The sequence below is a fragment of the Camelus bactrianus genome, chromosome 18, assembly GCF_048773025.1.
Source record: "Camelus bactrianus isolate YW-2024 breed Bactrian camel chromosome 18, ASM4877302v1, whole genome shotgun sequence".
In the NCBI taxonomy this organism is placed as follows: Eukaryota; Metazoa; Chordata; class Mammalia; order Artiodactyla; family Camelidae; genus Camelus; species Camelus bactrianus.
In genome coordinates this window covers 35130616-35145050 of record NC_133556.1, presented here as the reverse complement: position 1 = coordinate 35145050, position 14435 = coordinate 35130616, and the positions used below count along the sequence as shown (strand labels likewise).

At 47.9% G+C, this 14435-nt stretch overlaps 1 protein-coding gene across 5 annotated transcripts in view; it reads right to left on the bottom strand.

Annotated features, from left to right (window-relative positions):
* SNX29 (sorting nexin 29) overlaps positions 1–14435 on the bottom strand; it is a 587226-nt gene that overhangs the window by 73813 nt on the left and 498978 nt on the right. For all 5 annotated transcript variants that reach the window (XM_045521723.2, XM_010961733.3, XM_045521724.2 and 2 more), the window contains one exon: positions 5769–5909. In XM_045521723.2, the coding sequence (XP_045377679.2) occupies positions 5769–5909 (141 nt within the window). The remainder of the gene's footprint in view (positions 1–5768; positions 5910–14435) is intronic.

The window sequence follows — 14435 nt, the reverse complement described above, 5'->3', positions numbered from 1 at the left end:
TAATACATTAAGTCCCGGGACTATTTACACGGTGGTTGGCAGAGTGTCAAATGAGAAACAAGCTTGAGTTTATAGCTTCATTCAGCTGGAGCTTCTCGCTCCCAAATTTCTCTCTGGAAAACCTTCAGCTGCAGGGGATGGTGTGTGAGCTCCCTGTGTCTCCGTCCTAATTGGGTGGCAGTATTTGCATTGTCTTCTGGATCCTCTTCCACATGAGGGTATTTCTGGCAGAATCCCCCGAGATCGTGCATTTATTTCCACGAAGAAGTCTGTGTCAACACGCGACTTTCTGCAGTGCCAGCTCCCAGATCTGGGTGGGAGTTTATGGGGCTTCTTGACTGGAAGGCACAGTGCCATCAGCACGAGTCTGAGTCAATTCCTGATAGGAGCCACGGGAACTTGAGGGGAGGCTCACAGCCTCTGAGCCCGGTTTCCTCATCTATGGGACATTTTCTATGGGGCTTGATAAGAACTGCATGATAAAAAATGAATACAGAGCCTCCATATACATGACATATACATGATATACACATGACAAGCCTGGAACGTGATAGCTGGTATTACTGCACACAGAAATACAGGGTTGGCGGGTGCTGGACTCATTACTTATGTCAGGCTTGTCCACTGCACTGGCTCAGAGTCCCTCTGTAGTAAGGCTGCACTTATGTGTCAGCCTGCTCCATCTCACCACCGGCCCGCAGGCCCCTTTCACAATCCCGGACGCAGCACTCACCATGTGCAGGTGCTGTTGTGAGCACTTTACCAACGTTCCCACTTTAAACCCTCATAACACCACCAGGAGGGAAGTGCTGGGGCTATCCCTGGTACACAGAAGGGGAAACTGAAACACAGAGAGGCCAAACAACTTGCCAGAGGCCACACAGCTAGTGAAGTAGTAGGAACCTTTTCTTTTTCTTTTCTTTTCTTCTTTACTCTCAAGGGTCGGCGAAGTCCTGCTAAATGAATACATGCACAAACACATCAGTGAATGACCACCTCTCCAAACACTCAGGTTCACCAGGAAAGTTTACAAGCCTGTGGATCGACTACGAAGGCAGCGGCTCTCAGCTCTGAAAATGGTCCCCACGTGAGAGTGGGTGGAGTGTGAGAGGTGAGTGGTTCAGCAGAAGGAGGAGGCAACCACGGGCCCTGGCCTCACCGGCTCCCTGACTTCTGCACCAACGAGGTTGAGAAATTGACTTGTAGAATCAATATAAATGCCTACCAACTGAGCAATGGCTTGATAATGGACATTCATTCGTCCTCTAGGGTCCTCTGCAGCAGATTTGTGTGTGAGAGCGTGAAGGCTTAGGGCTCTGCAGACCGTCTGCCTGGACCTATACATCAGCCTTGACACCGCTGAGCGAGATGACCTTGGACACGTCACTTCACCTCCTGGTGTCTCCGTTTCCCCATTTGAAAAGTGAGGTAGTAGTAATAGTAACCTACTCCAGGCGAGGAAAGAGGTGTGAGGTAGGCAGACTCATGCCTCCCCAGAAGATGTTCGCACCTTCATCTCCAGGACCTGTGAATATATACCTTACGTGGCAAAAGGGATTTTGCAGAGGGGATTAGGGGCCTTGAGAGATGGAGATTATCTTGGGTTATCTGGCTGGGCCACATCTAATCTCAAAAGCAGAGAGCCTTTCCCTGCTGTGGTCAGCAGTTGTGACTATGCAGAAGTGGTCCAAGAGATGCAGCACTGAAGACAGAGGACGGAGCCACAAGCCAAGGAATACAGGAAGCCTCCAGAAGTTGGAAAAGGCCAGGAAGCAGATGCTTCCCTAGAGCCTCCAGAAGGAGCTAGCCCGCTGACACTTGACTTTAGCCCAGTGAGACCTGTGTGAGACTTCTGACCTACTGAACTGCAAGACAATAAATGTGTGTTGTTTAAAGCCACTAAGCTCTGTGCTATTTGTCCAGGCAGCCATAGGAGGCGAACACAAGCTGCACAGAAGAAACAGGCACACGGACTGGAAGGACGTCCCCTGAGCTGCCCGCTTCCCCACCTGCTCCCTCATGTAAGGTTTATTGCCGGAACTCCTGCTGGCCTTTAGAGTATTTTCCCTCTGCAGAAAGCAGCTCTGCATCCCCTTCCTCGCTCTTCTCCAAGACCCCAAATGCACTGGGACCTTGGCCTGGCTCACAGGACTCCCGTGTGAGAACTGACTCACTAGTCTTCCCCACTACAAGACCATGAACTTTGTGGAGGCACGTAGTGTACTTTAAATCATCTCCAACTCCCCACACCTAGCGTGACACCCCTGCACTCTGGACGTGTTTGCCTAATGGAAGAATTCATCAGCCTCTGCGTTCCTCCAGATGCCCCTTGTTCCTGCCACCGTCTCCACCCGCAGCCCCACCGCGGTCCTGCCGTCCCCAGGGCCGCATTCAAATCTGCGCCTCTCCTGGAGCTGCAAAGGCGCTTTCCAAGGCTCAGCAAGTGCCCATCGGTTCCTCCACTGCGGGTGTATGTGCTTTTAATGAGAATTTTAATGCATAATTTCTCCAACAAGTTGAATTATCTGCGGCTCGGAGGAAAGTGATCTGCCTAGCCTTAATGCCAAATGAACTTTCAGAGACTGACCCCATTATCCTAAGAACGAACGACAGTCTCTCAATTCTCATTTGCTCACTGAGCAATAATATAGACTTTGAGTAGCATCATCAAAAACATGCCTTCCATCTAAGCCCAAGTGCCAGCGAGATCCGTGTGGGCAGGGAGCTCCCAGGCAACTCCCTCAGATCTCGAGACAGCCAGCGTGGCTGTCTGCAGAGGCTTGCCGGGCTCCTGCCTGCCCTGCAAAAAATACTCAGCCCAAAGTGGAGAACAACCTCCAAAGATGCCCTGAAAGTTATTCTACTCACTTCTGTAATTTAGATTTTTTTGATTTTGTGCCAAGACCCAGTGAAGTAAAGAAAATTAAAGGGAAACCTCTCCATTTAATTTCTCCTTGTTTATTCATTAATTCCGACCATGAGTATCTCTGGTGTGCCAGGTTCTATTCTAGGAGGTGGAGAGAGCAATGAACAGAAACAGACCCAGGCCCCGTTTCATGAGCTTCCACTCCAGTGCAGAGAGACAGATGCTACTCAAGTACACAAATAAGTCACTTCCACTCATGGTACGTGCTAGGAGATGTCAGGAAAAATGAAAACAGAGTCGGGCTAGAGAGTAGCATTAACAAGGGCGGACGCTTGGAAGGACCCTCTCGGAGGAGTGAAACTGAGCTGAGACCTCACGAGTCGCAGGAGCTGTCCACTCAGAAATCAGGAAAAAAGCTGTTTCAGGCAGAGGGAACAGCCAGTGCAAAAGACTATGAGGCGAGAATGGCATGGAAGTCTTAGGTCAGTGTGGCTGGGTCTGCAGGGGGAGAGGAGTGGGGCACAGATCAGGGGACACCTCATAGGCCACAGTAGAGAGTCCTGAATTTAACTGGCACCACTGGTGGGTTTTACTTAACAGTGATCCCATCTGATTGGTATCATACAAAACCTCACCACGGCTGCGGCGTGGGAATGGACTGCAGGCAGCGCAAGAATGGGAAAAGGCAGCCATGGAAGGTCTGATGCCAGAGATGACAATGGCTGGGTTAGGGTAACCTAAGCAGGGAGGGAGGGAGGCAGGTGAACTGGAACCACTAAAAAGACCACAGAAGTACAGTTTGGCTGCCACCCAGGACAGATCTGAGACTTTTTGGATGGGTCCCAAGATTTGTATGAGCCTGCAAGCCATTAGATTAAATCAGTAGATAATAATCCCACACTTCTTTTCGTAAGAATTACTGTACTCCTTGAGTACAAGTGAGAATTCCTTAAACTACATTGTGAACAAGTGCAGAATTCCTAAGTCTTCTGCTTTATAAGCTTAATTCCACTTTTCTTTAACAGAAAAAAATGGAATGGCAGATTTATTCTGGACCTAGGATAAGCCTGCTTTATAACTGTTTAAATCATGATCCAGCAGCCCTGATGTGATCAGACTTCTAATTCGGTTTACACACAGAAATCTCCGAACATGTAAGCTTAACAGTCAGTAACAGTCTTCTCTGTGGAATTCCAAGTGTTGGGAGTGGGCTATGGAAACTCTTGCTCTGGTTTTCTACAATAAAGACTGCAGGGATATAAAATAGATAAAACAACAAGGTCCTACTTCCAGCACAGGGAAGTATATTCAGTATCTTATAATAGCCTGTAATGAAAAAGAATCTGAACAGGAATATATACATATGTATGTATAACTGAATCACCATGCTGCACACCGGAAATTGACACAACGTTGTAAATTGACTATACTTCAATAAAAAAAAAATAAAGCTAAATTGAGAAAAACAAACAAAAGGACTACAAGGAAGCCTAGGCCAGGAGCCTCTGTGAGGGAAGAACTAGGAAAGCCATCGCTTGTGGAACCTGCGCAGGGCTTCGTCCACACGACAGTGCTGGGGCGCCACACTGCTTCCACACCTGCACCACCCCGAGGGCTTGTTCAAGCCAGCCCGCGGGGCTCAGACCTGGAGCCTGGGGTGGGGGGCAGGGGGGGAGTGCAGGCTGCAGATCCGTGTGTCTATCAAGCTCCAGGTGAGGCCGATGCAACTGCTCAGAGGCCACACTTTGAGAACCTCCGTCGTGGAAGGATGCCTCCTGCACAAGGCCCGGCTTCTCCCATGTCCGGGGAAGGGTCAGCTTTGCCTCCTCTGATTCAACTGTCTCTACCGAGCTGGTTCATGCACTGAAAGTGACGAAGTGACCCTGTCTCCTACTTGACTCGGAGCCAAGGGCTCACCAGCTGGCTGCATATTGGAATCATCTGGAGAGATTTTAAACCCTTCAGTGGCCAAGCCTAACTCCAGACCAATTAACTCAAAATGGGGGGGTGGGGGGGTGGGGAGTGGGTCGGTTTCAGAGTTCTCACAGCTTCCCGAGTGATCCGAAGCACAGCCAAGGTGCAGCACTGCTGCAAACATGAAGGATGAAGAAGTCATGCCTACTGGCTGCAGCAGACAATGCCAGGCTTGGCTGTTGCCTTCAGTGACCCTGGCACGGAGACACTTAACTGGTGCTCAGTAAATGCCAGCCGAATGAACAAACGCTGATCGACTGGCAAGCTTGTGGAGGGGTGGCACCTCCTTTCTCCAGGATACTTGCATAAATATACAGAAACAAGCTAGGTCATTATCCATCATTAACCTTAATGAGGTTGTAATAGAAGGAGCTCCTCTGAGGAAGCTCTGCTTGGGAAGTAACTTCACATTCTTAAGTCCAAAAAAGTATCATGAAAGCTAAGGATGAAAACTAGAAAACATTTTTTTTCCCAGAACAGGAGTCAGCAAACTATGTCCCACAGGCCAAATCCAGCTGCTACCTCTTCTTATAAATAAAGTTTTATTGGCACACAGACATGCCCACGTGCGTCCACACTGTCTGTAGCTGCTACCACAACGGCGGAGACGTGTATTTTCAGCGGACGTGGTCAGGTCCATGAAAACAAAAATACTTACTCTCTGGCCCTTAAACAGAACAAGTGTGTGCCCTCCCCTAGATCCATGAGAACCCATACAAACAAAACATAACGCGATCATCTACAGGTGGTGGGATTATGGGTGACTGTTTTTTTCCTTCCCGTTTTTTCTTATTTTAGCCAATCTGTTGAGTTATGAGTTTACAGGAGCACGTACGTTGAAATCACCACCTGAAAGAAGGGGAACTCGTCTGCCTTGATGCAGGCAGCAGTGCGCGGGCTGCGCGGCCTCCTGGGTGACGGGACCTACCTTGTTTCCAATGGCCTTCTTGGGTGGGAAGTTGTAGGCCCTCACTTGGGGGTACTTGTTCTGTAACTTGTGGTGTAAACCCCTGAACTCTGTGTACCGCCGGTAGATGTTCCACTCGTCGTCTTTTATCCGGATGTAGACCTTTCAGGAAAAGGAGAGAGAAAGAAAATGTCAACGTCTCTTGAACCTGTCATGACAGAGGAGTGGGATTCAGGCAACGCTCCACCCAGGAAACCAGCTCTGCGAGGGCAGGAGCCACATTCACCTCCTGAGCCTGGAGGCCCAGCGCCTAGCACAGAGCAGGGACTCAGTGTGCTCAGTGAACAAATGGGTACACAAGAGAAGGACTCCATCAGGCAGGCTACAGGAACAATGCGTTGTACATCGTGTTCCCAATATCAGCAGAGGCCGACAGCCCGATTAATCTCAGAGACGCATTTTTCATGCTTTTGTCACGTGCATATTGTAGCAGGGACGGCTTGCTGGCAAGAGGCCATTCATCCTCACTGGCTACGTGCCTCCTCGTCTGTAAAGTGGAGCTGACTCACAGCACCTCCTCCCCAGGTGGTGTGGTGGATGTTCGGACATGCAAGCCGTGAGGCCATGCCCGGGGTCACACAGACCACCACACGGAGGGTTGGAACTCAATCTGGGGAAGGAGGCAGGGAGGGGGCCAGAGTTGATCTCAGCCCAACTGGTTGGAAGGTCGCATCAAGATGGGATAAACACAACCCAGGCATAAGACTTCTTTATTTTAATCAAGCCGTAACTCTAATGAGAACATTCTGCAGATGCAAAATGTAAGGGCCGTTCCATTAGTGTTTTACAGACCCTTACACCTTCCAGGGACACACGGCAACTACATCTCAAAGCCAAATAAAGAAATGGGAGAGAGAGCAATGCATTTTTAAAAATTACATGAGTCAAGAACAGCCCAGAGAGTAAAGTCTTCGATGATAAATAACTATTGTAATCTGCACTCACTGAACGTCAAGATACGTCTTAAAACCTCTTTTAAGTATAAAAGTAGGCATCTCTAATGTGAATGATAAATTCTGCCTCTACATAAAAACCACCCTGTATCCCCAGATGTGTGCATTTGAACTTTGGTAAGATGACTGTCAAGGTCTCTCATGATATTCTATGAACAAGGTGAAGGAAGGAGAATTTAAACCAAAGAAGTTCAATTAACGGATGGAAGTTTTCAGTGGAATTAGATGGAGAAATAGAGGCCTATCAAGTCTGTTAGAGGCCCCCAGGCGAAGAGAGACAGTAAATGTACTGGATGACAGATACCAAGTGATCTCAACTGGCCTGAGGGATGAGTCGAATGCAATAGGATGAAATTCAAAAAGATCAGTGTCAGATTTTACAAGACAATCCAAAAAACCAAATCTGTAAGTGTAAGATGGGGGAGATACGGCACAGCAACGGCCTGTGGGACACAGACGAAAGTTTTAATAAATTCAAGCTAAGTGAATAGTGCAAAAGGGCCAGCAAACAGCCCGTGTACTCTTTAGCCCTCATAAAAAGGTACATGGTAACTTCCAGAAAAAAAGGAGATGGCGAGTCTTGCTCTATTCTAAATTGACCTTACCAACTTAGGTTTTGGTTGCTACCTGTTAAAAGATGAACTGAAACACATTCAGATCACTTGCTTCTCAAAGTGTGGTCCACATACCAGCAGCATCGGCATCACGTGGTGAGATGGTATCAATGCAACATCTCAGGCTCCACTCAGAATCTGCATTTTAACCAGAACCCCAAGTGATTCATACACACCTTAAAGATTAAAAGCGCAGGCCTTGGGAGCTGATTTGCAACCAAATTAGCTGAAGGAAGATGGAAGACATTGGAGGAGGACAACCTGAGCCTTGAGATGCAGGAGGTAGAAATCTCTAAATTCCTGAAAAGGTTATAATAAGGAAGAGGAAAGACCAAGATGGTATGTTCTGGATGATTCCAGGAGGCAAACTTCTAGCAGATGGAAACTAGAGAAAGACAGATTTCATCAGGAAAGAACTTTATAGCAGCCAAAGCTGCCTAGAGAGGAAAAGGTATGTCTCAACAGAGTTCTTGGCACTGAGTGTCCAAGCAGTGGTAAGATACCTGATAGGACAGCTACTACAGTTACGCAAGGATCTGATTATCACACTGAAGGATACGTTAGATCCCAAAAGTGCCTACAAAGGCCTGGTTAGTTGTGGAGAACAGGGACTTCAGGCATTCAGTCTCCATACACTGAGACATGATGAATCAGTCTGCAGCACATCTGGGGCATTCTTTGCATCCTCCCAAGTCACAGCAAGTGCTAGCTGCCCATCCAGTATCCAATTCCCCCAATATTTCTGGGGATAGCAATGTGTTCAGGAAAAAAAAAATGTCCAGCTACACATTCCTGTTTCCCTTACAGATAAGAGTGGCTAATGAGATGTAATCAAAAATCACTGTTTGGGGCTTCTAAGAAAGCTCTTTGGAGAGATCTGACTCAGCTGACAAGTGCCTTTTTACTTTTCTCCCCGTCTTTTTCTTTCTTTCTCAAATGCAGATGTGATGACTGGAGCTCCAACAGCCATATTATGATCATGAGGCAATCTTGAGAATGGAACTAAAAAGACAAAAAGGACTGTGGGTCTCTGATGACATTAGGGAGCCACCATACCAAACACCAGACTATCTATTCAAAACCTTTTTTTTTTTTAACGAAAGAGAAATGTTGACCTCTAATTTGTTCAAGCTAATGTTTTAGAGGTCTTTGTAGTAGGGACTCTGATACGTCTTGAATGGACTGTATGCTTGCAGCATATTCTTACACAAGTCCAAACATCCCCTGGAGAGTAGCAAGTTCAAGTGCCTGTCTGATCATCATGCACAAGACTAATTATCTAGATTAAAGGAGGTAAACTATGGCCCAGTAGGTCAAATCCAGCCACATCTACTTGTTTACCTATGTTTATAGCTACTTTCATAATACAATGACAGAGTTTGAGTGGCTGCAAAAAAGACCATATAGCCTGCTAACTTGAAAATATTTACTTTCTGACCCCTGATTTAGATGATTCAGAGAGTCCTCATTACTGTTATTTTTCTACTGACATATCCAAACCTAGCGTGGAGAAGGGCAGTGCTTTCCAAACATTACTAGCCCTTGGGTAAGCAACATTAACCATTTGGGACCCAGGAATCCGTAGTGTTCCAAAGCTTTCCTGGTGGTTCTGATGAGGGGGTAGTATAGTCTGAATGTTTGTGTCCCCTCCCCAAGTTTATATGTTGAAATCTGAACCCCCAATGTGGTGGCATTAGGAAGTGATTAGGTCATGAGGGTGGAGCCCTCATGAATGGGGTTAGTGCCCTTATAAAAGGGAACCCAGAAAGCTCCCTCACCCCTTCCACCACGTGAGGACAGCGAGAACACAGCTGTCTGTGAGCCAGGAAGCAGCTTCTCACCAGACACCACATCTGCTGGTGCCTTGATCTTGGACTTCCCAGCACTGTGGGGAATAAATGTCTGTTGTTTAAGTCACTCAGTGTACAGCTGTTTGTTACAGCAACCCAAATGGACTAAAACAATGGGCAATTTGGGGAACCCCTGATGTAAACCAGATTATTCCACCTCTCTGACTATGCGTTTCCTTGTCGATAAAATGGAGCTGACTAACAGCACCTGCTCCCAGGGCAGTAGGGAGAGTCTTCAGGAACAGAATAAACCATGCGGCCATGTCTGGGATCACACAGACCACCACATGGAGGAGGTGCAAATTGATTTGGGGAACGAGGGAGAGGCCGGAGTTGAGATCAGCCCAACTGGATGGAAGGTGACATCAAGATGGGATAAGCACAACTGGGGCATAAAAGTTTTTTATTTTATTTTATTTTTTAAAAACTTTATTTTAATGAAGAGAACACTCTGGCAGTACAAAATAGGAGGGCTGTTTCATCACCTTTTACCAGCCCTAACACCGTCCAGGGACACACACTACTTCACAAGGGAAAACAGTGGGAGAGCAATCAATGCATGTTTTTAAAAATTACACAAGTTAATAACAGCCCAGAGAGCAAAACCTTCAAAGATAAATAGCTATTATAATCTGCAATTACTGAATGTCAATACACATCTTAAAAACCTCTAACATAACGATAAAAATTGGCAATTCTAATGTGAGTTATAAATTCTGATTCTACATCTTTCATAACACACTCAGGAGCCAAATCCTTCACTCCATGAAAGCACCGAGTTCCTCCTGCTTCTCCAGCGGCCCCTTCCTGGCTTTCCATGTGGACCCCTCCTCTCCTGCCCCTGCCCTAAAGGCGGGAATTGTCCTCTCCCCAACAGGAGCGTCCAGTCTCAGGTCTGTGCATTTCAGTTTTAGGTCAATGACTCTCAGATCCTTCTCTCTAGTCTGGACCTCTGATGTGAACTCTGGCCCATACTTGATAAAACCCTTCCTGTCGAAATCTGTACTCAGGATCTGCACAGCAAGCCTGCTCCCCCTGGGACCTCGCTCCCTCGGTGAATGGACCTGAGCCAGAAACCTGGGCATCAGTGTCGACCACTGCTGTTCTTCAGCCCCCATCCAAGTACTGAACAGCAGGGCCTGCCAGGCCCACCTCCAGAGTCAGCCCCGCCCCTGCCTGGACCACTACAGCAGGCCTCCAGTTTCTCGTCTGGCCTCCCAATTTTCCCCATTCTATTCATTTTCTCCTCCCCTGTTCAAACTCTTTCAACTACTGTCTGTGAGGACGCTCATGCCAGAGACCGGGTCCTGGGGTCGGTACAGGGGGCAGCGTCTGTGGGCGCGGAAGGCGCCTGCGTCATGGCAACCATCTAACTTCAGGTTCCACCCCTTGCTTTGGTAAACCAGGATGGTGCCAACGGGCCTGCAGTCTTTTGAGTTCTTTAATTTCTTCAATTCTTAAAAATTCTTACAATGAAAACAATTCTTTAATTTCTTCAATTCTTAAAAATCTCTTGACAAGCAGGATGGTGCCAATTTGCCTGCATTCTTTAAAGACATCCTAAGAAAAAGTTCAGATCAAAGCAAATATCCTGTCCTAGAAAGAGCATCGCCCATTGGCCTTCCAGCTTTCTGCTGGTTGTATACCCTGCTATGGGGCACGGCAGCCATTCAAGAACTCAGAACCTCGAAATGCTAGGGTCAAATAGGACCTTGGAACCCATCAGTTCAACCCTTCCTTTTACAAGTCATAGGACTGCTATGTCAAGTACCCTCTTCTCATCCCATATCCTCCTTGATGTCTGGCTCCAGGGGACCCATGGCCTGGGGGAAGCCACCTGAGCTGAGAATATAAGTAAATGTGCCAGGGGGAGGGAAGACTATGGGCATGATGACTGGGGCAGGGAGGGAAGCAAGATCCTGGTGGCAGAGAGAGGAGGATCTGACATCATAAGAGTGTGAGCAGTAAGGAGCCACACTGCATGGAGCCCCCACTCCAACCCTGGCTCGGCTGCGTGCCAGCTGTGCACCCTGAGGGGGGTCACTTCACCTCTCTGTGCCTCTGCTTCCTGGTTTGGGAAATGAATATAATATTAACTCCTTCACTGGGTCTTGGGAGAATTATATGAGTTCACACATGGAATGGGCTTAGAACAGGGCCTATGTGATATTAGGCAAATTGCTTCTTTCTGAGTCTTTTAGTTTACTCATAAGAGAAATGGGCATAATCCAGAAAAAAAAAGATGCTTGAAAGGATTCATAAAATTGCCCCAAGAGTTAACTGCCCCTGTTGCTGTTGTCATCATCCCCAAAAGCATGAGATTCTGCAAACTGGAAGAAGCACTGCCACTGAAGCCACACCTGTCTTAGCTTTACGATCTCTACCAGAGGGTCTCTGCTTAGTAAAGAACAAGAACGCAGATTACCACTGAGCCTTAGACCCGGGGCTTAGGACAAATTGTGCCGTGGGTCATTAAAAATTTCATATAAAAATACAAATTATCACGCCCCTCCCCTAAAAAGCTCCACAAACATGAATCCCAAAGCACGTTATTTCTCAGGAGTATGTGAAAGCAGCTCTGCCGCCCCCGAGACGGGATGCTGTGGCCCCTCTGGCCCCCATGGTGCTCCTGGGAGCACCCTGCTTCTTCCGGGCCTTGCTTCCTCGTGCATAAAATGCAGGGGCTGAACTAGATGGCCTCTGGGTCCCTTTACGGCCCTCCAGCTCTAGTCCTCTGAGTCCTCACGTGCCTCATAAATGCCAAGGACCACACTGGGCCTCTTCCACCCACGTTCCACTCCCATTTCATTGTGGAGACCAAGGTGCTCTTGGAATCAGGCAGGAGGTCTGACCTCAGCCTTGATGTAGGAGGAATTCATACCCAAGGGGAAAGGCAATGGCAGACCCACCCCTGGAGTGTCTTTCTTCAAAGCTCAGCTGTCTGAGAGTCGCCCAGCCAAGTGGGAGAGCAGGATCCTGGGAACAATGGGTGGTGAGAACTGATGCCCAAGGGGGAACCAAGAGGGTTCTAGGTACTTCCATCAAGTTTGCTGACTGTCCTGCCTGTGCCAGCATCATCAGGCTGAGGTCTTCCCAGAAGTGAAGAGTGGCCATCAGGCATTTCCCACACCAGCTTCTGTTCCAGCTGGAGGCCGCTAGATAACAAAGGGAGGGGAGATGGTCACAGAGGCCCTGTACTGACACACTTCCGGTCAAGCACCCCGTTCTCAGCACCTGCTGTTGTCTGGATGTTGATCAAACCCTGATCTCTCTGGTTAGCAGTCAATTGTGAAGCTTGATGAGAAATTCAGCAAGAGTCGAGTTACCCACTGCCAGCCCCAAGAGAGTAAAATGATACTTTTCAGAATCCCAACAAAATATAAATACCTTCACCACTAACACTTGCCACTTATGAAGCACCTACTGTGTGCTGGGTACTCCGCCAGGCCTCGCTTCTTGTCCTCACGTTAATCTGCAAGGCAGACAGTGTGAACTTGCCCCTTCTCCAGATGAAGACGTGGGCTCAAAGGAGGATGCCACTTGCCCTGGGGAGGTTGGGAGGTAGAGGCCTGAAGCCAGGCCTGATGTCCTAGGCCCAGCACTTTCTATCACAGCACACTGCTGCAGAAACCGAGGTTCCTGAGGGCCCAGGAACCCCAAGCCAGCCATGCTGGGCAGCTGGCAAGGAGGGTCCCTGCTCGATGGCCCTGAGGCCCAAATGCGCCTTTCCTGGGCAGATCACACATCCTTGGAACAGCCTCCTGGGTACCACATGCTCCAGCTGTGCCTTCTCACTTATATTTCTCCCTTCAGGAACCTAATGCCATTGAAATTGCCCACAATTACCTGAACAGTTCACCCTCAACAGCAATGCTTTTAGCATCTGAAATTGGGAAACTTCCTCTGCAAATTAAGTTGCCCTTGAATTATACTTAACCAGACTGTGCACATATTTCACTGAAGAGTCGAAAGGGCTTATGTCCAAAATTATTAGGTTTTTGTTCTTGTTTTGTTTTTTTGGTAAAGGGCTCCCATTCCAAATTAAATGTGATAGGCCCCAATTCCTTCTGCTTGAGCCATAAAGATAATAATTCCTTGGAGGAATAAAAGCATTGACCTCTTCCAGCAGAATCAAGCTCCCTTTTAAAATAGGCAATAAAAGGACACTTCCAGTCCAATCTCCTCGACTCAGCAAAAGAAAGATAAAATAGGAGGGTAATATCTGTAATCAGGAATCAGCACAAACCCTCTCTTCTCTATTTTCAGAGGAAATTTGAATTTTGAGGTTTCTTTTCCACTGGGGAAGAATGACCCCGGAAATGCCTGTAATAACACTGGGGTGAGGAGAGGTTAAGTCGGGGAGAAGGCAAAACCTCAGTGTGGATGCACTGAGGTTGGATCAAATTCTTGTGTAGACAGGGCCCCTGGGAAACACTCTCAGTGAGAAGATGGACACTCCCGTCCGCTCCCTGGGCCCCTCCCAGGCAGCGCCCCTCACCTGCTTGAACGTCATCTAACTGGGCTTGCAGAGTGCACTCCTTGGTGTCTGCTTCGCTTCGCTCTGTACTGGGGGCAAGGGGGGGGGGTGTCTCCATGTGGTGTGGATGGCGCTCACATGTTCTTGTCCACTGCTGTGGAGTGGCCCCCGGTGCAGACACCCCACGGCTTATTTGCCTGCTGTGCTGGGATGGGCGTTTGGGTTGTTTCCAATTGGGGCTGTTATGGGTAAGGAGCTATGGGCCATCATGCCCTTGGCTTTTGCACTCAGTTCTTTGCAGATTATAGATCTAAATGTGAAAGGTAAAATCAGAAAGCTACTAGGAGAGAACCTAGAAGGCTATCTTCATGACCTTTGGGGTGGGCAAGGATTCTTACCCAAAGCGCAGGAGGACACAGGAGACTTCTGGGTGCTGGAAATGTCCTACATCTCTGGGCAGTGGTCACACAGATATATATAGAATTAAAAATTAACTGAACTATACATTTAAGATTTCTGCATCTGATATTTACATTAAGCCTAGATTTAAAAGTAAGTGAAAAAAAAAAAAAAGCCACACCTAGAACTCTCCTCCAGAGAGTGAGCTTCTACCCTAAGTTACGACTGGAGGACATCTAAACTAGACTGTGAGCGTCCACATGGGTCTGACACACAGTCAGATGTCAGTGTTGACAGGGGTGAGGGGCCCAGGGACAGGACTCTGGCCTCAGAGA